Source organism: Mauremys reevesii, linkage group 2 (genome assembly GCF_016161935.1).
Source record: "Mauremys reevesii isolate NIE-2019 linkage group 2, ASM1616193v1, whole genome shotgun sequence".
Taxonomy (NCBI): Eukaryota; Metazoa; Chordata; order Testudines; family Geoemydidae; genus Mauremys; species Mauremys reevesii.
The window spans coordinates 190,554,076-190,581,620 of NC_052624.1; the positions used below are offsets into that span (position 1 = coordinate 190,554,076).

Consider the following 27,545-nt stretch of genomic DNA (forward strand, 5'->3'; position numbering starts at 1 on the left):
TTTGATAAAGAATAGGTTTCCACAATAGGTGCCAATAGTACCTAAATGGGGAGGAGGGGATTCTATTAGCAGACAGTTCTTTAATCTAGCCTTCAAAGACATAACAACATCCAACAGTTGGAAGCTGAAACTACACACATTTAGACTAGAAATATGATGTAATTATTTTAAGAGTCAGGGTAATTAACCATTGGAACAACTAGGGATGTGGTGGTTTCTCCATAGCTAGAAAACTTGATTTAAAGATTGGATGTTTTCTAAAAGAGATTATGGGCTTGATGCAGGAATTCCTGCATGAGGTTCTATGACCTGTTATGGAGGTCAGACTAGATAATCAGACCAGTCCCATTTGGCCATAAAATCTATTAATATGGGTGTGGTCTTGCCTTCTTTAGTGGACAAAGAAAGTTCAGTGTGCTTCTTAATTTCATAGTGGGACAGATCCTGCACATGCATCACACATGCACAACTCCTGTTGGACAAAATTCACTACTGGCATATTCAGGAATAACTCCAGTAACTGCACTTGCTTTTGCCAGCAATGAATTTGTCCCATTGATTTCAACAGGAATTGTGCACATGGTGCATCTTCAAGAACTAAATCTTTGACTTGTGTCAAATATATTTTGACATATATTTTGTCAAATATATTCTGAGAATGACCCAGCCAAACCTTATACAATATATTTCAACTTTTGTGCTAGAAGTGTAGAATATTACTTGCATATTTAGATCACTTCAATAATTATTCTCTAATTAAATGTGTAGTTATAAATATAAGGAGGGAGTGCCTGGGACCTTTTTTATTAACTTGAGAAGAGTTGTCAATTAAATCTTCCTATATATATTTTTTGGCATTAATATTTCCTGCGTGCTTCATTTATTATCAATAGAAAACTAATGGTAGATCAGTTGAAGGCCATCCATGCTTTTCCAAAGATCATTAACTTTCTTGTATACTCTTTCTCTATATATAAATCATGTAGGGCTGTCATATTTCATTATACTAAAAAACAGTCTGCTTGAGTAACAATATAAGTGCATTTACATAGTATATTTCATGGAGTTTCATGTTTTCATAATTTATTTTCCAAAAGAAGAAAAGGATCTGAACAACTGGAGATACCAAGGATTAAGCAAATCCATTAGTCCTGCAGCAATTCACATTTCTGAGGGGTAGCTGTTTAGATCATTCCAGACAATCTGCTAAATGAAACAGATTTTTTTTCTTAGCTTTAGCTGTCACTTACATAGACTTACAGGCTGCTCAGAATTAAAACCTTGATTGTGTGTGTTTTGCTCCAACTGTTAGAACTAGTTAGCAACCCATGTCTTTTTTCTCCCCAGCAAATGTAAAATCTAAAGACAGCACTTGTGTAAGCTAATTAAATTAAAGAGATGACAAGACATGCAAGCATTAAGCAGTCTTTCCATGGTATTAAAAGTCTCAGAAGAAAGATAATTAGAAGCTTAATAAAGAAGATTTTTAAGATTTGATGAGACACCAGCAGTGTTTTTACTCACATCTTTTGCCTAAACTAACTATAAGCAAAATTCCTATGGCCATCAATGGACTTTAATCATGAGTGAGGATTCCAAGATTGACCCTCCCACTAACTAGTACATTTTCCTGTACATCGTCTAATAGTTGTGGTGGGCCTGCTTGAGAGCAGAACAGTGTTACTGTGCAGTAAGCTAGGGCACAGGAAGGGCTTCCTAGAAAACCTGCTTGCTATAAGCAAAGAGGAAGTTTTGTAGAAATCATACTCTTGTGTTTTGCCCTTCAGTATTTATCCAGAAGTAATTATTTGAGCTGTGGCTTTTTCAATCATCTATAGCTATTTTCAGGAACATTGGATTACTTTGTTGCTCAGATGGGATGTAGTCAGCCTGAAACTTTGATCTTTAACTCTAAGCACAGTATCCAAAAAAGGTGATGCATTTAAAAGCAAAATATAATATGATCTGAAACAGTTAAGGGCCAAATTGTTCTTGACCTATGCATGGCAGGACAGCAGAATGGAGTAGGGCCTGAGACCCTTTCCTAACTTGGCATACCCCCTGAAATAATTAGGGATACTCACAGTCCTTACAGTTTGGGGACCACAAAGTGCTGCATCCCAAATAGAGAAGGTGAGGGCGAAAGCTCTGTCCTCCTCTGTACTGGGCTATCTCATAGGCTGGGCATAATAAGAGTAGTAGATGTTCCATCTTTAGATCAGCTGGTGCATGGTCTGTACACAAGAGACTCAGGGCGAGCACAATCCCTCCCTGAACACCCCAGGAGGCAATGGGGCCCTGTGCAACCTCTACTCTCGACTCGGTTTAAAAATAAATATAAGGAGAGGAAAATAAACAGTAGCAATATTCAAATCCTAAAACCAATATTGATCTAAGATTCAGAATGCTGTTGTACAGAATGATCTAAATTTTGCACTCCTTAGTCAAGCAGAGCTCTCACTAATGCCAACGGGAGTTTTAAAGGAGTCAGGACTGCAGGTCTGATTCTCGTTTACCTTTTACACCACTCTGGCAGTGTAATTTACTTATCAGTGACAAAGCGATATCAAAAGGTCTTGGTGTAAGTCAGAATCCTCCCTGCAGTGTTTCTCACAATGCGTTTAATAATCCTTGGAAATCAAGCAATGTTTGGTCAAGCATTTGTTTGACTATGAATCATCACTGGCAAGATTTCTCGTAGGATGTATTGGCGTGATGGAGAAAGAGGGTTTTCTAACATAGGCAGTTTAATTAAAAACAAACAATACATGAAATTAATGTCATGCTCCCAGAAGCAAAAGCAAAGGGCCCACATAGAGCCAGATCCTTGTCTTCAGTGGCAGTGCCGATTAAGGAAATGTGGCTATGCATGCAGAAAGCTCTGTGCAACATGAATAAAGGTGTCAGAATCTGGCCCTACCTGAACTAACAATTCATTGTCAGTTTTTGAAATAAATTGCAAGAAGTGTGATAGAATTACATATGAATAACATGGATAAAAGATGTTGTTCAAGTCATCAGCGACCATTTTTATTGTGATGTAAAAGCATACCGTCAAATTAAAAATGCCAGGGCCTGATCCTGCAGTCCATAAACGAATTGAGAGTTGGTCTCTAAATATCTCCTTAAATCCAACATTAACATGTAAAATATGGTCCCAGTTTTTCAAGGTGCTGATTCCTCTCAGATGCTCTAGCATAACAGTTAGTTAACAAAAAAGTTTAAACAAAATCAATGATATTTTCAAGTTATTCTGTTCATCACTGTAATTGAAAAGATCTTTCTTTGAACCTTATTCATAGTAGATTAATAAAACATTCTTTACAAACTGTAGATTAAAACATGATTTTGTTTCAGTTTTATAGTCTTTGTCATATTCACAGATTATTTTCATTCCCAGGAACTGTGAATGCGGTTCATTTCTATGTAAAGATCTAGGTCTGCTCCTGTTGTTTACTGCACAGGGGTAACAGGATGAAAAAAGTGTGTGTATCTATAATTAATAGTTTCCTGACTCTAAATGTCAAATTTGAGGGTAGATACGTTTTTTCAACTTTTAAATAGTTTCACAGTAAACATGAAGCACATATTTAGATGAAAAATTTAAAAGTCAGTATATTTCACCATAAAGAATTTCTCCTTAAATAACTCTAATCTGCATACAAACTTTTTTCTCAGATTCTCATATAATTAAGTTCTCATACATTTGTGCTATATTTTTTCCTATCGCTGTGCCTCTCCTTTATGAATAGAATAGTGTCTCAAATCACAAGTGATTCTTATTGAATATTGTACCAGTTCTATTGTTCCTTGGTATGCAGTAATTTAGTATATTGCAATTAGTCTGCTTTCTGAAGTCTTTCTCAAAAGCTCTCTTTTTTTAAATGACTAAAAAGTTGTGTGTTTTTTAGGTTTTGTTTGCCCAACTGTTTTCTAACATTTTCTTGTCACTCTACCATGAACCCTTCCCATGGATAAAGGGGTGAAAGATACACCAGGATCAGAATACTGTCTGTATTTAGTTCCCATACTTAAATTATGCACTAGACCCAGAATTTGGCTTTAAAGTTCTGATTGTGAAAAGCATGGTTATTCCTGCAAATATCCTTTTGACCTCAATGAGAGTTTTATCTATGTGTAGAATTCAGGACATGACCCAATAAGAGGAATGTAATAAAATTGTCTCAGAAAATGTCTAATAGTAGAGGGTTCTCTAATCTAACAGAGGCATAGTCAGACCCAGTAGTTGGAAATCAAAGCTGGAGAAATTCAAATTGAAAATAAGACACAAATTTTTTAACTGTGAGAGTAATTAACAATCTGGAAAACTCAACTAGATGGATTCTCCATTACTTGCAATCTTTGATTTTAAAAAGTCTTTCTAAAAGAGATGCTGTAGTTCAACCACAATCTATTGGATTTCGTGTGCAAATTACCGGGTGAAATTCTCTTGTCTTTGTATACAGGAGGTCAGATTAGATGATCAAAATGATCTGTAGTGGCCATAAAAAGCTATGAATTTAGTATTTCTTTAATAGTCAATCCTTTGATTAAGTGACCATTTGAAAGTATCTTCAAGGTTTCCAGTAGCATATTGTTTGATCTTTAGTTAAAGTAACTAATTTTGCTTGCTTTTTGGGTGCCTTCATAAATGATATTTCCCTATATTTAATGTATTTTATGTATCAAATAAGATGGTAAAATTATTTAAGGCCAAATTTTGTTGTAGGATTTATATACAGGCCTCTCATTGACTTCAGTGCATCTGGGGACAGAATTTGTCTTTAGTGTTATACTCTAGTTCTGGAAAAGGAATTCCTCATCTTCATAAGTACTGGGAAAAAAAGTAGATCTTCCTTAAGATGTCTGAAGAGAGATTTTCACTCATTAATTGGATTCCTTCAGAACTTCTCTGTGAAACAACTATTGCCAAGTCATATTTTGCTTTTCGACATAGATGGTTTTCTTAGCTTACTTAAGAAATAGTGTTGGAAATGCTTTTTCATAGGAAAAGAATAGGCATGTAAGTTAATGTAGTGAAATTGAGTTAGGCTCCTGAAGATGTCATAATTTTCAGATACTAACTAGAACCATTGATTTAGAATAAAAGGTAATAGTATATAGAAAAACTAGAATGTGTAAATTTATCAAAATTCTGAAAGTAAAAAATATTAGCAATTTTTAACTGCACAAATTTTGTTTTCTTTCCCCCTCTAGCTGCCCCTAGACAATGTATTGAGCTACACTTTGATGAAAAATATTCTGTAGAGCCTTCTTGGGAGTGTAAATTTGATCACATTGAAGTGCGAGATGGACCTTTTGGCTTTTCCCCAATCATTGGACGTTTCTGTGGACAGCAAAATCCACCTATGATAAAATCTAGTGGCAGATTCCTGTGGATTAAATTTTTTGCTGATGGTGAGCTGGAATCTATGGGTTTTTCTGCTCGATATAATTTCACACCTGGTGAGTACAAAGTGTTACGCTTTTGGCAAAAGGTTTGATTTTTACAGCTTGCTTTGGTGGTAATGTAGAATTGTGACACACTTCAATATTTTTAATGGGAATATATTTTTATTTCAAAGAAAATATATCTTTTTATTTAAACTCCTGATGCCCTGTTGGTTTATCCATTTTGCACAACACACACAGCTTTTTTCACAACATTTATTTTTCAGTACTTTTTTATGCTAGCTGGACATCTTGATCTGAAGAACTTGTGCAATTGTAAAACACATTTTCAACAGAATTCTATTATAGGGAATCATTTAAAATACTTTATGAAGAAGTATACGGTTTATATTTGAACATTACGCTGAGTGGTTTTTCCTTCAAAGTGATCAGCAATTAAAAAGTATTTTAATAAAAAAAGGAATTGTCGGAAAATTACATCACTGCTTTTTCACTCAGCTTTATTAGAGAGGGACAACCCTATACCTCTGCTTATAAGGGGAGATAACTGGAAAACTGCTGCACGCATTCCAAAAGGAAGTTTAAGATCCAAAGCATAAAGTGTTCAGCTAACTGTTCCAGTGAAAGATGTTTCCAAATCTCATTTGCAGTTGTACAATTACACTTTCTTTGTCAATTTGTCTGTTTAATTTATTAAAGTAAAATCAAGATTTCTAGTCATACTTCCAGTTAAATGTTGCCTCAGATCATTACAATAAAAAAAGTTATTTATTTTATTTTTTGGCTTCAGTAGCACCGCACTGCAGTCTTTAGGATTTCATGGCATTCTATAGGGTCTATGACATATGGAGCAATGACTCCTATTTTAATATATCTTTGACAAAATTATATAAATAATTATGTCAATTATGTAACCAATGATTCAGTTAAATTGTATTGGGTGCAGCAATATTCTTTTAGAACATGAGCAAAAATCAGTCAGACACAAATCCTGCTTGCTTCCTTATTCCAGTGGTACCACAGAAGTTAATAGGACTACCTGTGTGTAACTAAAGCAAGCAGGAGTTAACCTCAAAGGGCTCTACACAGCTTTATTTATCTGAAACAAGTACAAGAGATAACATAAAATTAACAACTGGGTTTCAACTAGATATTAAGCTGAAGGATATTGTCTCTTGAAGGGGAAAGTGTACCTATAGGACATGAATTTCACATACACAATAGCAGGACTACTTATTGATGTCTGTGGGAAATTCTTCAGTAAGCTGGTGGGCATATATAGCCATTTGTTTTTCTATAAACAATTGTGAATGGACAGAACAATATTCCTTGGGTGAAATTTTACTGAAGAGCCACATGTGCTTATCTCTAAAAATTTGATTAGCTGTGATCTGTCAGTAACAGAGGCGGTGTGGGCTTTTACCATATTCCCTCACCTCCCTGCCTCAGAAATAGTACTTAATACTAGATCTCCATATCCGTCACATTTCAAAAGGACCTATGGTGCTTTGGTTGAAAGGGATGGTGTTAGCACAATCCACAACTTATTCCATCTAAAAACTTCCCAACTGAAAAAAAAAACAAAAAAAAAACAATTTCAGGTGCCATGTTCTATTCCTCATTCCTCTTCCACTGATGTGAGTTTTTTTCTGAGTAAAAATCAATGCCAGTAAATTTCTGTAGCAGCATAAATTACTCCAGACTTCAGGTGGAATAGCTCTTTTTTGATAGCCTCCTATATGAGCACTTGGAAAAAATAAGCGAGTCTAGGAATACAGGCCATAAATAAAAGCATAATTCATCTGGACACAATTCAGAGTAGTGTTGTTGTCTTCCTTACCTTTGATTTGTGTATTGTGAAGGTCAGAGATAGTTAGATCCATAGTCAGTTATAACTTAGAGTGGGATGTAGGGGTTCCCACTCATATCTTCTTAGATAAAGACAAAGCTACATCTCTGAATTATATATATATATATATTAGGTCTACCTCATGTTTTTAGCTGGTGGACTGGGATTGAGGAGGGGAAGCAGAGAGAAGCTCATCAGCAGCACAAGAGAAGTAGGGATGAGGATCATAGGTCCTCTATTACTAACTTGGAGAGGTGATAAGGGTGGGATAATACTCTGCAACAGTGCTGGCTTCCATGAAAGGTTATTTTCTCCTCTTCCCCACTTCCGATGTTTGTGTGTGAGGGATCAGGGCTGGATTTCTCAAGATCTGCAACCTGAATGTGGGGGTGGAGCATAGGGGAAGGTAATTGGCAGCCCGGCCATAAAGACTGACAATCCCCAGGGGAGTGTTAAAGAGGAGCAAAGGGAGGCTCATGTGCCTCTGTAAATTGCACACCTGAGCCTTTAATGTCACTGAAATTATACTCATCCTGTGCCATAACTGTCTCTGATACTCACTCTTTTTTTTTTTTTTAACAAAGTAAGGGTCAAGGGAAAACTGACAACAAGGCTTGCACACAAATCAGCAGAAAACAGATTTAAACAGAGAGACACTTGGAAAACATTGATACATAAAGAGATGTAGGGGTTATAATGGACAGCGAATTAGATTGCAGCTTGCATTGTGGTTTGGTGGCAAATGCAGTAGATGCAATCAGAGATTTCAGTGCAGAGGTTTCACGAGATAATGGGAGAGTAAATTTCCTCTTTGTGTCTGGATTGCCTCTAGAATGCTGCATTCAGCGCTGGGCATCTCAGTACCAAAACAATGCAGACAAATTTGAGAGGCATTTAGAGAACTAAAACAAAGGTGATTATAATAGAGGGACTGATTTATAAGGAAAGATTGAAAGAAAGAAATGTGTATAACTTGGCTAAATAATGACTAAACAGAAAACACAACTGTTTATAATTACTTGAAAGTTGTGTGCATGAGGAGGGAGAGGAATTGTTTAGGTTATCTAAAGGATGTATAACCACGCCAAAAGGGATTAAGTTAAGAAAAGAGAAATAAGGCTGAATATCAGGACATACAAACTTCCTAATGGTAAAATCTGTTAGTCTGGGGAAATTATAGAAGCCCCATTAGTTGAGATATTTTAAATCTAGGTTGGATGAAGTACTAGAAAGGAAATGATATAGAACAATCCTGGTGGAGGAATGGATTAATAATTTATTAGTATTGGACCTTTTCTGTCTCCAACTTCTTTGATTCAAGAGAGAGAGCTGCCCAGGAGGTATTTGGAAACCTAAATTTTTGCACACACTCTGCTGTATCCATTTAATGTAAAGGTTCCAGTGCAAACTTCAGAAGTCTCTTGTGGATTTTATTCATTAACAACTTTTTTTGGGGGGGGGGGGGATGGGAGAGGGTGGTCTGGCATCTTGTGACAAATGATACCATTGTCATACTATTTAAATGGAACTGTAGCTATTTTCTTCTAATTAGTACTCTGAAATTACAAGTATAATGTAAAACTTTTTCAGCATGAATAAACTCAGAAATAAACACACTACAAATATGATGGTACACACAGACCTGCCTGTCTATTTCCCACTAATAACCGGGAGAACTATTTCAAATTACTGCATTTTGCAAATAAATCTTTTCTAAGGAACAGTAGTAAAGCAAAATGTGGATTAATGAAGTCATATGTACAAACTCCTAGTTTATTTCTTTGTTTTTTACTTTTGAAATTTCAGATATTTGGGCTGAAAAAAAATTACACTGCTTTTCTGTTAAATGTTTTATGACTAAATGCTTGAGATTACAGAATGCAAGATGGTTATACAAATGCTGAAGCATTTTGAGACACGTAAGGTATATTTTTTAAATAAATGTACTCATTACCCACACTTTCTATTTTATTTTTTAATTCTCTAGCTGCTTTAGTTTAGGCCTACATGGAGCTCTGTGAATCTGTGGCGTTCTTCCTAATTCACAAACCAGTGTGTTCACTCTTTTTTTTTAAATATTTTTTTTGTTGTTTGCAAAATTTTCATGAAAACTGAATGATAAATGTTGTACTCCATTTTTAGGGCCCTGAGCATTTTGAAGCTGCTGTTGTCTGCAAACTTTGATCTTAAACCATGTTGGCTGGAAAGGTGTCTCAACTTGTGCATATGCAAGGGAGGGTCACTTTGTACAGACTATACCCTGTACCCTCTGTTTTCCTAAAGGGCAGTATTTTAACATGGTCAGACAATCACTGATTCCTCTCATCTATGGCTTCCGTTGTACTGTCAGAGCCGTTTCCTCCTCCTTCCTTACAGTGTACTTTTCTGAAATTCTCTCTGTGTTTGGCTACATCACACAGGCCCATTCTCCAGCCCGACCTTGGAGTTGCTGTGGCTTCACACCAGGTGTGCACACATGCACCTCTTTGGGCTCATTTTGTTTAGAAAACCTTATTACATTAAAACACATTAATAGCATGATGTTAACTGACCTATCGTTGTCTACCATGAACAATTAGTTAGCTAACACCTGTTATAACACAATGCAATTTCCTAGTATAGACAAACCCTCTATAGTGTCAGCCTTCCTGACACTATAATATAGTTAATTTCACCAACCTAACCTTCCAGCATCTCCGCAGTTTCTCGCCCAGCCCCTCTCCGCCACCTACCCCCATCCCACCCCAGTATGGAATTATGATTCTCAGACTGTTCTCTAGGCCAAGGCTAAATACATTGTGGCAGTGACTACAGTGCTAAGACAAGCTCCAGCAAATGTCAAGTTACAGCAAAGTAGTCTTAGACACCAGACCTCACTCTGTACCTTGGGTGAAATCCTGGTCCCATTGAAGTCAATGGCAAAACTCAATCTTCAGTAGAATTTCACCCTTGTGTGCAGCGGGGGAAGGATTCTCACCACCACCTGTCACCATCATTGCTACCGGCATCTTCTAAGCCACCTTAGGTAGTTACTCTATGTAGTCTTCCTCCACACTGATTTTCAAGTTTGTGTATGTATATATTTCTTTTGGCTTTTTATTTTTAGTTTCCTCTCTCCACATTTTAGATATGCCTCTTTTTCCTTTCTGACCCTAAAACAACCAGGATATTTTTCAATATGGCCACTGTGGAGTTTGTGGGTTTTTCATAAGGCAACTCAGTCAGGATTTTAGGAAGATCACAACATATAGTTTATTATAGCTTCAGCTCAGCAACTTTGAGTATGTGTATTGCTTAGGTGGCTGTCTCAGAACTGCTCACAGCTCCCCCTAATGTATCTGTTCAGCTAAGCTGGGTCCAGCCCTTAAAGGGAAATCCTGACTGCCACTAAATTCTAATTCAGTTTCTGGAAAAACAAAGAACCACCACAAAGCCTTTTGAACCTGGATGACTGTCCATCACCCAAAGGTTCACAATGAGTATGAAAATGTGGAAAATAGGTTAAGTGGGACACCAAAATTTTTTTTTTGAATGTCAGGGACCACAAACTAGTTCTCATGGGGGGGGAATGAATGAATTTTGTTTAAATCTAATTTTGGAAGGGTTTACAGTGCTCTAATGCACAGAAATGTAAATGGTTATAAATAGCGTTTTCAGGTTATACATTTGCAGAAGGACAATACACTACTTCAGTGCTATTTAAACCCTGTTTAGAGAGATTAAGAGATTCATAGACCCTGTGATGGCTTTCCGCAAGGGAGTGAATTTCATTTTGATGAATAAGGCATTTTGTATTTGCATGTTGTAATAAAAATCATGATTCACCTGCAGAGACTTTTCTCAAAGTTGTGGCTGAATCACATACTATTCACTGTGTTCTGTAGTGTTGGCCCATATGGGGAGCAACTGCAGAATCAGGTCCTAGATCACCGCTAAATGTAGATGATGTGTATAGATACAGGCCTGATCCTGAGTGGCCCTTACACAGCTTCATGGCAGCAGACAAAAGCACGCAGAAGAAGCCTCCCTTCTCCTTGTGTAAAGGGCCTCTCAATACAGCAAGTCCCAGCAGTGGTTGAATGGTGTTCCTGAAAGTGTAAAGGTCTGGAAGAACTATACATTCTCACTGATTTGAGCTGGGTTTACAAATAAAAACATGGGCATGGAAGCCACTGTTGAGCTCAAACACTAGTATGTAGGTGTTTTAGAAATACCTAAATCAGATAGGGAAGGTCCTCTCATGGATCAGTAACTGGGTATAAGACAGGAAACAAAGGCTAGGAGTAAATTGTCAAGTTTTTACAATGGAGAGAGGTAAATAGCGGGAGTTCCCCCAGGATCCGTACTGAGATCGGGGCAATTCAATATATTCATAAATGATCTGGAAAAGGGGGTAAGCAGTGAGGTGTCAATCTGCAGACAATACAAAATTACTCAAGGTTGTTAAGTACAAAGCTTACAGCAAAGAGTTGCAAAGGAATCTCACAAAACTGGGTGAATAGGCAACAAAATAGCAAGTGAAATTCAGTGTTGATAAATGCAAAGTAATGCACATTAGAAAACATAATACCAACTATACATAGCTAATTTAGACACCATCATTTTGTATCACCACTCAAGAAAGATCTTGGTATCATTGTGGATAGTTTTCTGAAAATATCCACTCAATGTGCAGTGGTAGTCAAAAAAAACCTAACGATGTAAGGAACCATTAGGAAAAGGATAGATAGTAAGATAAAAAATATCATAATGCCTCTAAATAAGTGCATGGTACACCCGCACCTTGAACACAGTATGCAGTTCTGGTTGCCCTACCCAAAAAAGGATGTATTAGAACTGGAAAAGGTACAGAGAAAGGTAACAAGTATAATTGGGTTCAAAAATTAATTCTATTAGTTCATGGGGGGGATAATGCTCTCAATGGCTATTGGCCATGACAGTCCGGGGTGTAACCCTATCCTCTGGATGCCTCTAAGCCTCTGATTCCTGGATACTGGGACTGGACATGAAGGGATGGATGACTCAGTAATTGCCTTGTTCTAATCATTCCCTATGAAGCATCTGGCATCTGCCACTGTTGGAAGACAGGATAGTGGACTAAATGTACCATTGGTCTAATTCAGTATGACCATTTTTTTGTTAAGATTCTTGATGCCTGACTTTTCCCAGAGTTAGGGAGTAGAGTAGAGTTTGGCCTAATATATGGAACCATACTACCATGTTGCTAGGTGTTACTATTCCTTTGTAAGTATCCCCATTCCTCAGATCAGCAGTCTGACACTTCAAAAGAGAATGACGCTTGAATGAACTCAGAAATACATCTGAAAACGCATCTGGTATCATCTTGAAAAACATCCAATTTCTAGAATGAGCCGTGTGGGTACAGCAGTGTTCTGTTACTGTTTCAAAATATCATAATACTGTTCACCACATAACTGCTTCCCTCATTTTTGTGTGTGTGTGAGAGAGAGATACAGGGGGAGGAAGTGGCATCACTTGCATCCTGCTGCATGAATGTCAGTAATGTGCATAATAGTTAAATACAGTTTCAAGCTAGAGGTGGGCCTGAACCTAAACCCCAGATTTGAACAGCTCAGGAGCTTGTGGTAAGTTTGATTTGTAAGTCTGGACACACAACTTAATGTTGTGCATTGCCCCTCTCTGTCTTAAAACCTTGTGTCTCCTGTGCTATGTCTTCTCATTGACTCTCATTTTGCCCCTAATGTTTAATAAGCAATTAAGAATGGTTTAGCATCAACTGCATGGGAAGCCTGGGCGGTGTGTTTTTTCAGGCTTCTGAAAACACCTAGTTCTTAATGAGTATTTTCAGAGGCTTAACATGTATTAGCATAGTCACCCCCACTCTAGTAATTAGTTATCATTCCTGACATTTCCCCTTCCCCTTTTTAAAAGTTACTTTATTTCTTCTAAGACAATACTTTTAACCTAATGTATATTTGGTTAATAGATTCTGAATACTTTTCAAAGTCACGTAGGCAGTTACAGTTCACATCACTCCCATATCTGGCAAGTTTTTCTCTTTTCTAATAGCCCTTACCAGAACTACTCCAAGATGATTATGTTGTAGTTTCATCCTGGCACTGCTGTGGTGTATGATAAATCTACTCTTGGTGATGTGGATGTCTGCAATGATTCTGCTGGAACTCAGGCAGTTCTTTTTCCTCCTCCACTTATGTCTTCTTTAAGAAGTTGAGTTTTCACTATGATGTCCTGTATCAACAGATATCCCAGATGCCGCAAAGACTGCAAGTAAGGCTTACCAATTGCCCTTGTACTTCCGACAGTCTATTTTCTACACATAGGATTGTGGCCCTTCTGCAGGAGCAAAGAAGGGTAATATCTCTTGCTCATTTTAAGCTGTTGCACTCAATTTTCTTATGGACTGGTTGTCAGGCTGTCCATTTAGAAGACAGTGGTTTTGTATGCCTGCCAAAAAAAATTTTTTTCTATCTCCTTGTCTTTCTTCCAGTTATATTTGTAAATTTGGTATTTGCTTAGGTCTGAGTAGCTGAGGTCTTGTGGGACATAAAGACTTTGTTCATGTTTCCATTAGCATCTGTTCCTCTGTTGATGTATGTGACAGACACACAATCGCCTGCAATATGCTACAAAGATCTTTTTGAATTAAGTTTAGGTATGATTGTGTCAGGATTGTATGTAACCCTTCAAAGTGGAAGATGTGATAGATGTGGGACCTAGGAGTTCAAAAGACTATACAGAAAATGTGTCAGACAAGTATGGACTTTTGGAACAATAATTGTTAAGTGGATTTTTCTGGGGAATCCCTAGGGAGAGGTTAATGCAACTTCCCCAACTCCGGTTATGCAAGTATCCAGACTTTTGAAACCATGCCCAGAGGAGAGGTTCATTGTCTGTTGATTACCCGTTACAGAAGGCTAAGATCAAAGACCCAAGCAGTGTAAAGAAATGGCTGATCTGACCATTCTAAGTTCTGGTTTTGGATTTAGGAGGGATGTATCTTGTAACCATAGAGAATGCAGTTATGAGGGTTATGAAGGACTAAAACCTACCAGGTTGGAGTTGAGGTGACCTCTAGTGAGATTTTTAGTATACATGTAGGGTTTTTATTTTCTCTGTAATTCTTTGTCTTAGAAATTAATGCCCTTCCTTAGAGCTGTGTGGTAACTTAGAATTGGTCTTAGCCCTCAAAGAGAAAACAAAGCACAGGTGCTGGCCTCTTTTGGCAATCTTGCTTGCTGGGGTATCACAGGGTAAGGTGGGGAGCCATGCAGCCTTAAAGTCCCCAGTCAGAAGGGACTGAGACGTGTGTCTCTGTCCAAGAGAAGAGATATCTGGGAGCCAGAAGCCCACCAAGGGCACCCACTTTAGAACATTTTATCAAAATACAGGTGTGATTACCCTGAAACCATGACAATTTTTAAGATCCAGCAAGGATAGCTATGGTTCCTTTCTGACATGTTTAGCTTTTTTCATAGATTCTAGGACTGGAAGGGACCTCGAGAGGTCATTGAGTCCAGACCCCTGCCCTCATGGCAGGACCAAATACTGTCTAGACCATCCCTGATAGACAGTTATCTAACCCACTCTTAAATATCTCCAAGAGATGGAGATTCCACAACCTCCCTAGGCAATTTATTCCAGTGTTTAACCACCCTGACAGTTAGGAACATTTCCTAATGTCCAACCTAAATCTCCCTTGCTGCAGTTTAAGTCCATTGCTTCTTGTTCTATCCTTAGTTTTCTCCCCCCTCCTTATGACACCCTTTTAGATACCTGAAAATTGCTATCATGTCCCCTCTCAGTCTTCTCTTTTCCAAACTAAACAAACCCAGTTCTTTCAGCCTTCCTTCATAGGTCATATTCTCTAGACCTTTAATCATTCTTTAATCATTCTTGTTGCTCTTCTCTGGACCCTCTTCAATTTCTCCACATCTTTCTTGAAATGTGGTGCCCAGAACTGGACGTGATACTCCAGTTGAGGCCTAACCAGCACAGAGTAGAGCGGAAGAATGACTTCTCATGTCTTGCTCACAACACAACTGTTAATGCATCCCAGAGTCATGTTTGCTTTTGTTGCAACAGCATCACACTGACTCATATTTAGCTTGTGGTCCACTATAACCCCTAGATCCCTTTCTGCCATACTCCTTCCTAGACAGTCTCTTCCTATTCTGTGTGTGTGAAACTGATTGTTCCTTCATAAGTGGAGCACTTCTTTGACAAATGTTTCACTTTGAATAGGCTATTCTGGTGTTCCTATTACTCCATTGTTATTTTGAGAAGGATGTGAGGTGTGCAAACTGTGGTAAGACTTAAAAAAATTCTAAAACTCCACACCTGAGAATTGGGAGTCTTTTGCCAGTAGTCAAAATTTCTGATTTTCTACATTCTGTTCATAGTGACTTTTATAAAGGCAATAGCCACTGCTAGTTGTTTGATAGTGTTGAAATGTCCATGAATTTAGTGTAGTAATCAATTAATAATGTTTGTCAAATTCAGATTTGTCTTCTAAACTTTGATACACTTTCTCTGGGATTTAATGACCCTACAGTGTGCGTGATTTAAGAAAACAGTTACATATAGTTATGTGAGTGCTCATCCCAGGGCATCTCTTGTCCTCTGCTTACATTTTTCAATATTTAGATAACTGCTAGTGAGCATTTTTGTTCAGCTTTCTCCTGTTATCAAAATATTGCCCTCACTAATTTATTCATTAAATTGCCTATGTTGGCTCAGTTACTGTCAATGTGACTTAGCTCTTTTGGGGATCCTTGCAAAAATCTTTCTGCAAAATGGGCTCTGTTTCAATATGAAATGCAACTAAATTTGGAAGCAGTAATAGGTATGTGCCTCATCACATGAATACCCTATTCCTCAATCTCACTAATGATATTAGTGTGGCTCTGCCTATCAACCTGTTGAAGTATCCACTAAATGTAATTCTTTCAACATCAGTACTACATTTGAGTTCCCATGGTACTAAAGACAAAGACCCAAATCATATCCACAGAAACTTTTACATGGACTTCGGTAGCACCAGGATTTGCCCCAAACCATTTTTAAACAAACTTTTAAATGGCTGGTAGGAGATTTCGATATATATATATATATATTTTCGCTCTTTCTTATATCTACCCATTACCATAGTATATGAGCACCTCACAATCTTTAATATATTTAATCACATAACTCTTCTGTGAGGGTGGAGGTACGGTTTATCCTTCCTCTTGCCAAGCCTTTTCTCTCTATAAATATATCCAACTATAAGTTATTGAGACATACTCAAACTTAATATATATTAACAGCAGGGGGTTAAGGTTGGGAGTACATCTCAGTAACTTGAGGGTAAAAAAAGATACAGGGATGTTATTTCCCAAACACAAGTATTACTAATCAAGAAAATTCAAAGCTTTTAAGTTAAACTCAAAAGAGAGCCAAATGTAGGCTCATAGACTTTAAGGCCAGAAGGGACCATCATGAGCATCTAGACTGACCTCCTGCACATCACAGGCCGCAGAACCTCACCCACCCACTCCTGTAATAGACCCATAACCTCTGGCTGAGTTTCTGAAGTCTTCAAATCTTGATTTAAAGACTTCAAGTTACAGAGAATCCACCATTTACTCTAATTCAAACCAGCATGCAACCTGTACCCCATGCTGTAGAGGAAGGTGAAAACCTCCAAGCTTTCTGCCAATCTGACCCTGGGGTAAAATTCCTTCCTAACCCCAAATATGGAGACTAACCAACTAGATGACTGGGAAAGAATTCTCTGTAGTAACCGAGTCCTCACCATCTAGTGTCCTGTCTTTGGCAGTTGGAGATACTTGCTAATAATAGTTGCAGATGGACCATATGCCATTTTAGGAAATCATCCTACCATGACCTCCATAAATCAAGATCCATCTTGAAACAAGTTAGATTTTGTTGATGTCATTACTCTGTTTGGAAGGCTGTTTCAGAACTTCACTCCTCTGGTGGTTAGGAACCTTTGTCTAATTTTCAAACCTAAACTTATTGAGGGCAAGTTTATATCTGTTTGTTCTAGTGCCAACTTTGGCCCTTAAACAGTTTGTCTCCCTCCCTGGTGTTGATTAATCTTTTGTATTTATAGGGAGCAATCATATCTCCCCTCAGCCTTTGGTGAGGCTAAACAAGCCAAACTCCTTAAATCACCTCTTGAAAGGTAGGCTCTCCCTTCCTCTGATCATCCTAGTAGCCCTTCTCTGCACCTGTTCCAGTTTGAATTTATCTTTCTTAATGTGGGAGATGGTAATTGCCCACAGTATTCCAGATGAAGTCTCACCAATGCTGTGTATGTTGAGTATGGAAATGTATAGTTAAGGCATCCAAACAGCCTTAAGTTTGTCCTGCTATGGTGCCATTAAACAAACATACGTTTGTGATGACTGTTTCAGTGTTTGTGGTCCCAAACTAAGTTCAATTAAGTTTTAAGAATTCGTCCCTCCCCTCCCCCGACCCTAGTTCCCATTATCCAGACACAGCTCCCTCAAATCCTGGTGTAGCTAGCAAGATCTACCTGTTAATATGACAGCAGTATTTCACTGCATTTTCATGCAAGGTTCAAGTACCAAATATTAGGATGACACTACAGACATCACCTCAGTACAGTGTCCTAGAGTCTACTATCCTTTCATAGTATGTCTTCCTAATGCCAGGCAATGTCATTCCCCCGTTTGTTTGTTTTTCAGTATTTATTGGTTCTAGGTGTCTTTGAAATTAATTTTGTTGGATCATTTTTTGTTCCTGTAAATATCTGAAGATCTTTTTAACATGCTGGTGGAATCTCCTTCCTTAGATGTTTTTTTAAGGTCAGGCTTGGGATGATTTATTTGGGTATTGGTCTTGCTTTGAGCAGGGGGTTGGACTAGATGACCACCTGAGGTCCCTTCCAACCCTGATGTTCTATGATTCTATGATTTGCTGAATAGGACAAATGACTAAATTAAGGCCCAAATTCTGAAAAAAATTTTTTGTCTCTGTTCAAGAAATGGTAGCCAAGTTCTCAGTTTCCATCAGATAATTTGTTTTATGGCTTCATTCAAATCACATTGATTGATACATATCCATACTATATTTGCCTTTTCATTCACAACCATACATTAACACAATCTTGTTCCACTTAATCATTCAATCCCCAGCTTTTCCATATTCTCATGTTGAGTTCATTCTGTGTATAAGAGGGCAAACTGAATTTTCTTGGTGGATGAATCACCAGAGTTACTGATTTGTCTGTCTTCAGGTGCTATCCTTCTTCTAGAAATCCTAGCCTTTGAAAAGATCTCAGAATTGTCTCTGCTCTCTACATACAAATAGGTGGCATTTACAGCAACTGTTTTTATAGCTAAATTCACTGCTAGGCTTAGTTGTTTATTTGTTTTAGTTTTTTTTTTAATCCTAAGCACAGTTAGTACATCAGCTTTTATTACAGTATTTGTAAAATTAAGTGATACTCGTTACAGCAACAATTTGTATTTATTTATTTGCCCGTCTGCTGGAATTTTGTGAACTGAATATAAAATAAGCTTTGCTGTAGACTTTTATATTCTTTCCTTTGCTATGGTATTTCTTGGAATAACATTGCATTGCCAATTGAGATATTTAAAACTGGAATGGATAAAGGACCTGAGTATATTGAACTGCAAGGAACAACCCTTCATTTAGAAGGGAATGGCGTAGATGACCTATTATCTATCATTTATTTATTCATAATTTACTACATACTAAGCATAGTTCCTGTGCTCAGCATTGTACAGACATCTAGGAAGACTTCCTTTCTCCAATTATTTTTCATCTACATCTTTTATGCTTCTATGGTTGTGTATGTTTTGGTTTTTTGTTTGTTTGTTTCATTTGAACCTTTTGGTTACAAAACAAATCCCTGTATTACATACTAATTATTACACATTCTAAATTTTAAACAAAAATTCAGAGTAGAAATTTAAGTTTTTAAAGGCCAAAAATACACCCAGGTATTTAAAGCTAGCATCAAAACTGGGACTAGTGATTATTAGATCAGGCATGCAGATTTCCTCATGCCCTCTTAAAGCCTTCCTCCAGCTTTTCTGTAGCTAGTTCTTCTAATTAAAATCATGGTGTAAAAAAAACATTGCTGGAGCACTGCAAATTCACTGATTGCGAAGTGCCTTGTGCGGATTTCCAGACAGGCAGGTTGGTCAAATTCTTCTCTGATATAAGTAAGTGCAAGTCCATTGACAGCAACTGAGTTGGACCTACTTTCAGTCAAGTTGAATTTGGTCCTGTATCTTTTACTGTTGAAATATAAAATTAATATGTTAATACAATCGTGAGTTTCATACGGTTTCATGAATCATTGTGACAAAGTATAACACTCACAACGACATGTTCACTTCTTGTGTGGTGGGTGCAACCCCCTTGGCAATAATGGAATAGTTCCCATTTATGCCAGCTTTGAATTTGGCTCACAGGAAAGCTTTTCTTTAAAAACAAAAAGAACACAGAGCCCGAAAGGGATGGATGAATGAATTAACTGTTCATCTACAAACCCATTTTATGTGCTTACTTCTCATCAATTGTTGTATGAGTGGTCCTTCCAATCTGACTGAAAAGTGAATTGACAATTGTATTTGTATAATACATTGCTATAGCTATTAATACAGAACCTTTCATTCAGAATATTCCAGTGGTATGCAAATAAAACCTGTAATATAACTGTCAACAGCATTAGATACTTAGAGAGCCATTTAATGTTAAAAATGCATAGCATGATCAATACAACAAATATTTTTGCTACTCTTTAAATCAAGAGTGTCAGGCTCTGATGACTGGATTTAATTATGTGAAATTTGCACTGTTTTCATGATCATGGTCTGCTATTCAAAGGGAAGGAGTGTCTTGCATATTTGTGCTGGAATTCATTTGTTGGTGAGAATTAAGCTTCAGTGAGATGTAGTATACAAGCTAAAATATGTACTAGACTAGCAGAAATATTGCAATGTTTAGGTTAATAAGAGTTCTTGCTACCAAACAACTTGGAAAGCCATCCTAAGGGAATGAAATTCCTATAAAAATGCCAAAGATATAAGCAATTTACAAAATGTTCCTGACCGGCATTTTAAAAAGACTGCTTCAGAAGTCATTACACGTTAAAGATTTAGCAAGATTATGTGAATACATTGATAGTGAAAGACTAGCTCTAATACCTAGTATGGCCTTGCATTAACAATTTTGAATTTCTGGACAAAATTATAAAAATTGTACTTCTAAGGAATCTTAAAGAACTAATATTAAAAAAAAAATCACCCTGGCACATCTATTATTAAAAATCCTTACTAACATGACAAAAGCAGGCAGTGTAAAATGTGTGTTATTCTAGTCACATATCAGTCCCCTAGATGACACTGAAAAGCCAGAAGATGTTGTGTAACAGGACTTACAAACATCATTTGCCAGATGTTATCTAGTAGTTGAAGCTCCAGAGGCAATGTTATCAGATCTGCTGGTTGCAGTATGTGGGTTAATAAAAGATTGTATGATACTATTACTACTTGGCTATCCCTCCTCCCCCCCCTCTTTCTTTACTGTAGTTGTTTTCTGTCCGATACATGAACATTTAAAATAAAGGGAATAGAGGACAATTTTCTGGAAAAGTTTTTGTTCTAGAAGTCATATATAGATTTCATTATAGGGATTAGGCAAACTGTTACTGGTACTGGCCATAAACTTCAGTATAAAGTAGTTTTAAAATAAGACATTGTAATTATAATGTATATGAAATATGTACTGGGTTGAGGTTGGCTTAGTTGTTTAAATACCAGGGTTGACTATTTAGAATCTCTGGATTCGTAGGTTCTAACACCATAATAATAACAATATTTAGCATTAACATAGCTTGCTGTGTGCTTGGTGGATGTATCACAATGATGTTTTATGTATGGCTCAAGAGTTTGTGAAGTGCTTTTAAATTAAATGTTTTATTTAAAAGTGAAATTATTACTGTAGTTTTAAATGAGTCTTTTAGATCAAACTAGGAAAAAATCCTGTTGTTTGGCAGCCAAAATCCTGATCTGGTTGAGTGAAATTTAATTTATTGCCTTCCCACTGGATAAGCTGCTGACCTACACTTAAAACTCCTGAGTGCACTGGTGGACTAGGATGTTTGACCTGATGCTGAAAATGAAAATGGATTTCCTTCCTCAGTTTCCTTGTAAACACTACCAACTTTACTAAATATATCCTTTTTTTCTGTTCAGCCAGTTAAGGTCTATATAATATTTGATGAAGAGAACACAAAAATTATGAATATTGCCATTTGGAAAAAATGTAATTGTCCCACTATTGCCATTTTATGGTGTTTGCAAATGGAACTCTTTCTTTGGGCAAGTCGCAGCCCTCCCCTTGCCCCAGTATCCCCATCTGTAAAATAGGGGTAAAAACACTGACCTTGTAGATAGATAATCCATTCTAAAATAATTATGAGTTCTCTCCAGACTATTCCCATGGATTTACAAGTGGCCAAAATGAGCATAAGTACAATCAACTCATAAAATCCTGGCTATCTGATCATAAGAACAGCCATACTGAGTCAGAACAAAGGTCCATCTAGTGCAGTATCCTGTCTTCCAACATTTGCCAATGCCAGGTGCTTCAGAGGGAATGAACAGAACAGGGCAATTATCAAGTGATCCATCACCTGTCGCCCATTCCCAGCTTCCGGCAAAGAGAGACTAGGGACACAATCCCTAATAGCCATTGATGGCCCTATCCTCCATGAACAATACCTAGTTCTTTTTTGAACACTGTTATAATTTTGGCTTTCACAACATCCTCTGGCAAAGAGTTCCACAGGTTGACTGGGTGTTGTGTGAAGAAATACTTCCTTTTATTTGTTTTTAAACCTGTTGCCTATTAATTTCATTTGGTGACCCCTAGTTCTTGTGTTCTGAGAAGGAGTAAATAAAACTTCCTTATTTACTTCCTTCACACCGTCATGATTTTATAGACCTTTATCATATTATCCCTTAATCATCTCTTTTCCAAGCTGAAAATTCTGAGTCTTATTAATCTCTCCTCATATGGAAGCTGTTTCTTCATTCCCCTAATCATTTTTATTGCCCTTTTCTGTACCTTTTCCAATTCCAATATATCTTTTTTTAGATGGGGCAGCCAGATCTGAGTGCAGTATTCAACATGAGGGTGTACCATGAATTTATATAGAGGCAATATGATGTTTTCTATCTTATTATCTATCCCTTTCTTAATGATTCCCAACATTCTGTTAGCTTTTCTGACTGCAGCTGCACATTGAATGGATGTTTTCATAGAACTATCCACAATGACTCCAAGATCTCTTTCTTGAGTGGTAACCACTAAGTTAGACCCTATTTTATTTGTATAATTGGGATTGTTTTTCAGTGTGCATTACTTTGCATTTTTCAACATTGAATTTCATCTGCCATTTTGTTGCCCAATCACGCAGTTTTGTGAGACCTCTTTGTAACTCTTTACAGTCTGCTTTGGACTTAAGGTGTTCTGTATCTCCAATATTATGTTTTACAAAATTCTGATGAAAAAAATCACATTTTTTAAGATCATAATTATTGGGAAGGAGGGGTTAATGCTACCCTCCCCAAGTAGCATTAATCTGCTTGGATGTTATATTTTGTTTTGTATTCTAAAAAGTAAAGTTCGTAAGAAGTATTTGAGCAGATTTAAGATGAATTACACAATCTACTGGAAGATAAGAGTTAAAGAGAAATAGCTTGTTGCCATAAGCTTGAATGAGGTAAAAATATTCCCAGTGCCAATTGCTCCTCTATTGCACTGAGCACAGAAAGAAGCTAATGAGAGTAGAAAGGAGTAAAAATGCCTCAGATGTAGGGCTGGGAAAGGGAAGGGATTGGTGTTCCAAGGCTATGAGAATTTTTGAGATTTCAGAAAACATTCCCATCCTGAACTTGAGGAAAAGTCAAAATCTCAAAAAAAAAAAAAAAATTGAACTGACAAACAGAAACAAAACACACAAACAATTTGGTTCAACCAAAATAGAGTCATAGAGTTTAAGGCCAGAAGGGACTCTCAGATCATATAGTCTGATCTTTTGTATGTCACAGGCCACCAGCACCACCAAACAGCCACATGTTAAACCCAACAACTGAAATTATGCCAAAATATTTCAGCCCTCAGGAGACTAGATTATTATGTGCCACAGGCAGAGAATAGGAGGGACCAAGGTGCATCAATGCTCAAGGCCTCCTGCAAAGGCAGGCAAATGCTTACATTAGATATACCCAGATAATCCTGGCAAATAGGGCGACCAGACAGCAAGTGTCAAAAATCGGGACGAGGGCGGGGGGTAATAAGAGCCTATATAAGAAAAAGACCCCAAAATTGGGACTGTCCCTATAAAATTGGGACATCTGGTCACCCTACTGGTAAGTGACCTTCACTCTCACACAGCAGAGGAAGGTGAAGAAGCCTCAAGGTGAAGAATGCCAGTCTGAACTGGGGGGGGGTAATTCCTTCCCAGCCCCACATATGGTGATCTGGGAGACCTTGCTCACATGAGCAAGAACCAGCCAGCCAAGCATCTGAGAGAGAAAATGTGCTGTGCCACCTCAGAGCCATGGCCCACCTGTCCAATGTCTCATCTCACAATGTGACCATCTCTGAGGTGAGCTGTTTCATTTTGATAATAATGAAATATTTTCCTTTGATTATGACCTTTTTTCTTTTTAACTTATTGATCATGTAAATTAAGTTATATTCCAATATAAAAATTAATTCTTAACCAAAATACCACAACTTTTCATTTAGAAAATGTCTACATGAATTTGTAAACTTTCAATATTTTTTTGGAGTCAGACAATTTGTTGAACGGGACCCTTTCTTGCAAATAGTTTGTTTTGACAAATTGGCACTTTTTGATGAAACAGCATTTTGTCAAAAAAAAATTCCTGTCAGATCTCTCCCTTTATAGTTTATGGAAGTCCTTCTGTGCTCTCCTTCTCTTGCTGGGGCTTTGTAAGCTTTGGAGAGATATGTTAGAGAACTGCTGCTGCACGGCCCTCTCAATCACCAAATGATTTAAAGCAGAAATTTATACAGTAGTAAAATGTGTAGTGACCAACGACAGGGGGGAGAGCCAATGAGAGCCTTGCCATGGCTTCTGAGAAAGCTGGACTGCCAGGGTACAGCAGGAACAGAAGTGCAGAGGATCTAGGTTTCCCTGCAGATGTTTCTGGAGTCTACAAGGATGGGCTTTTTTTCCTCTGCAAATTCTTCAGTCCACAGCTTTTAAAGCTGCACTTATAGCTCACTGTATGAGCTGGCTAAACCTTCCTCCCCCAACCTGCAAGGGGCACATGTGTTGAGAACTAGAGATGAACTCATAGAGTCGAATAACGATTTGTCTCCTCGACTCAGATATTGTGTTTGGGAGGAGAGAATTTACATCTCAGTGAAGTAGAATGACAATCCAGAACTCGTCAGTGCTGTGCGTGGGCAGATTTCTATTCCTGATGAAGAGTAAACCTGCACGGCCTATGATGCTGGTTTTTGGGAGTATGAAATAACTTTGTTATAAGAGCGTTCTGCTGTGCAGTATATACTGTAACCTTTTAAAATCCAACATTGTTACACACTGAAATAATTAACAAGTATTTTCTTGCTTATGAATATTTCTTAGAGTGCCTTTGAGTCCAAAGGTCTGCAGGAGTTATAGAGTCTTCACCACCTCTCTTGGTCTTACTTTCAGGAGCAATATGTCTATTTTAATCCACTATGCTGTATATTGTACTGCCATAAGATGAGGCAAATATACATACCTTTAATGCAAAGATTGTAAATGGGGTGGTTCATACACATTTGGGATCCCTTGCAGTGCTATTCAATTGGACCCTTCACTTCAGATCAAATTGTGAGCTGCTCTGCTATGCCTCCTAGGTGACAAGTTAGGGTGAAAATAAGGGGACATTCAAAGCTGGTGTCTGCATTTGTAGAGACTTGGGGGAATAGTGCATGAGTGTTCCTGTTAAAGTATGGGAGGAAAACTGTGAGGTGCCCAACTCAAGCTGAGAAGCTAGGTGGAAACTCTCGATTCACCTTGAGGCTCCATTTTTACCACAGAGCTTGTAGTTGGCATGAAGCTGCTCTTATTCCACATGACATGGCACTGGAGCATGACCAGGAAACATCACACTGGCACCTCAGTTTGTCCCTTCTGGGATTGGGTCTCGTTACAAGGTCAGCGCCAGATTAGGCCGTGCTATTTGAACCCACCCAGATATTCGTAAATATAATTGGCTATTCTAAACTGTTAAAATGGGTTAATTATGTTCATATGTAGTCCTGCAAAGGACTTAAGAGCATTGTGATGAATTCAGGGTTTGTGCTGTTTATAGGTTCTCGTTAATGTTTTCCAAAGTCTAAATCCTTCCCTGCAAAGCACAACTGGGAGAGAGCCTTTTCCTTCCAATAGAGTAACCAGGCAGGATCCACTAAACCACTTCAGTAATTTGCTATGAGGCCGGATGTAGCTCATGTGCCAAAGTGTGTCACTGTGAATTCGATCTAGAGGCTAAGGCAACTGCCCAGCTGTCAGTCCAATTGACGTATGTACTGCTACCAGCAGTATATGCTAGACTTTAGCAGAACTCCTGGGTAAACTGATCCATCTTAGAGAAGCAATGCCTAGCAGCTGGCTATGGCAGCCTACCCTGTGCCATCTATCTCTGTACTGTAGGATGACTGTGCTGGATATGTAGGCATTAATGAACCACTATTCCCACCCCAAACATGCCACTTTTCTTAGGGAAGCCTAGAGTTTGTCCCTAAAAAGTGAATGAGCTAAATCCTGAGCCCTGTTGGTTTTGGCTGAAGTTACATAGCTCAGCCATACTCTATAATGTTTTCCATCCTGAAGGGTTAATGACATTCAGATGTGGCTGTATAAGGCCTTTCAGGTTGTCCAATTCTCTTCCAGGCCAGATTCAGAGTCCATTATTCCAGGACACCTGACAAGTGGGGTATTATCTTGAGGAGACACTCAGTATGTTCAGTGCCTCCCCAGTATTCACGTATGTGTGGCTTGCTCCTCTATTGATTGCCAGTCAGGGAAACAAAATGGGCTGTATGGTCCCAAGAGTGATCTACTGGCTCAGGCCTGATCTACACCTAAAACTTTAGGTGACTTGCTACTTTGCTCAGGACTGTGAAAAATGTTCAGACCCTGCATAACATAGGATGACCCAATCCCCACTGTAGACACAGCTAGGTAAATGGAAGAATTCTTCCTTTTATCTCCCTACACCTCCTTATGTTCATGGAAAGCTCTCTTCTGTCTGTGGAGGAAGCATCTATGTAGCTGTGCTGCTGTAGTGTAGATGTACAGATCTTTGAAGGAGAACAGAGTCTTGGGCTTGTTAAGGCTGACAGATAACACCGATCAGTAGATCAGAGGATGAAAGGGGACATGGCCCCAAATTTTTGGGCATGGGGCCAACTTTCCATGTGTTTGTACAGTGGGTAGCATTAGAGGATCTGATCCCTGAGTGGGGCCTCTGAGCGTTATGGTAATACAAGTTATTATAATTATTAAATATGTACATCTCCCAAGGGATCCCCACCCAGGTAATATGTTTGGTCTTGATTTAATGTTGGGGACCCCAGATTTGGTCCCTCTCTCTTTCCCTCAAGAGCCTTAGGGCATAATCTTACTGCCGCTGCAATCCACTCTTCCCTTGGTCCCCATGGAATTGATTCAATGGGCTGAGCAGGTCAGCCTAATATATAGCTGCATTAGGTGGCTTTTGGGCTTATGTACCCTTATGGTCAGATAAACAGAGCTGAGGAGTTGGCTACAGGAAATATTTTTTTTCATACCATTTAAATTTTTCATTTAGAAACATCAATATCGAAGGACCAAGAATAAAAAAAACCCAACATCCTGTATGTATATGACTGAATGCTGCCTGACGCAGTCTGTACAATCCCATTGAAGTCAGTGGAGTTGTACAAGATGTACGTCAGGGCACAATGCAATTCAGTTTTTGATGATGAAAGTGGGTCAAGATCAAGAAAGGTGAGACAAGGAAATCAAACTGAGGCCAACAATTTTATTTTGAAAGTTTAAAAGCTTCTTTTTAAATTGAAAGTTGGAGCTATTTTGACAATTTCATAAGAAATATGATGAAATAAATATATAAAAGCATTGCTTCAGTCTTTTTAAAATAACTTTCATATTTGTCATTCACAAGTAATGGGCTGTGTTTCCGTTAAT

General features: G+C 37.9%; 1 protein-coding gene across 11 annotated transcripts in view; it reads left to right on the forward strand.

The window, feature by feature from the left end:
- The window catches only part of NETO1 (neuropilin and tolloid like 1), an 83,015-nt gene that overhangs the window by 15,432 nt on the left and 40,038 nt on the right, over positions 1 to 27,545 (forward strand). For all 11 annotated transcript variants that reach the window (XR_005594713.1, XR_005594714.1, XM_039526453.1 and 8 more), the window contains one exon: positions 5,218 to 5,466. Coding sequence is in view for 9 of the 11 variants with exons in the window: in XM_039526453.1 (XP_039382387.1) it covers positions 5,218 to 5,466 (249 nt within the window). In the remaining 2 variants the exon portion in view is untranslated. The remainder of the gene's footprint in view (positions 1 to 5,217; positions 5,467 to 27,545) is intronic.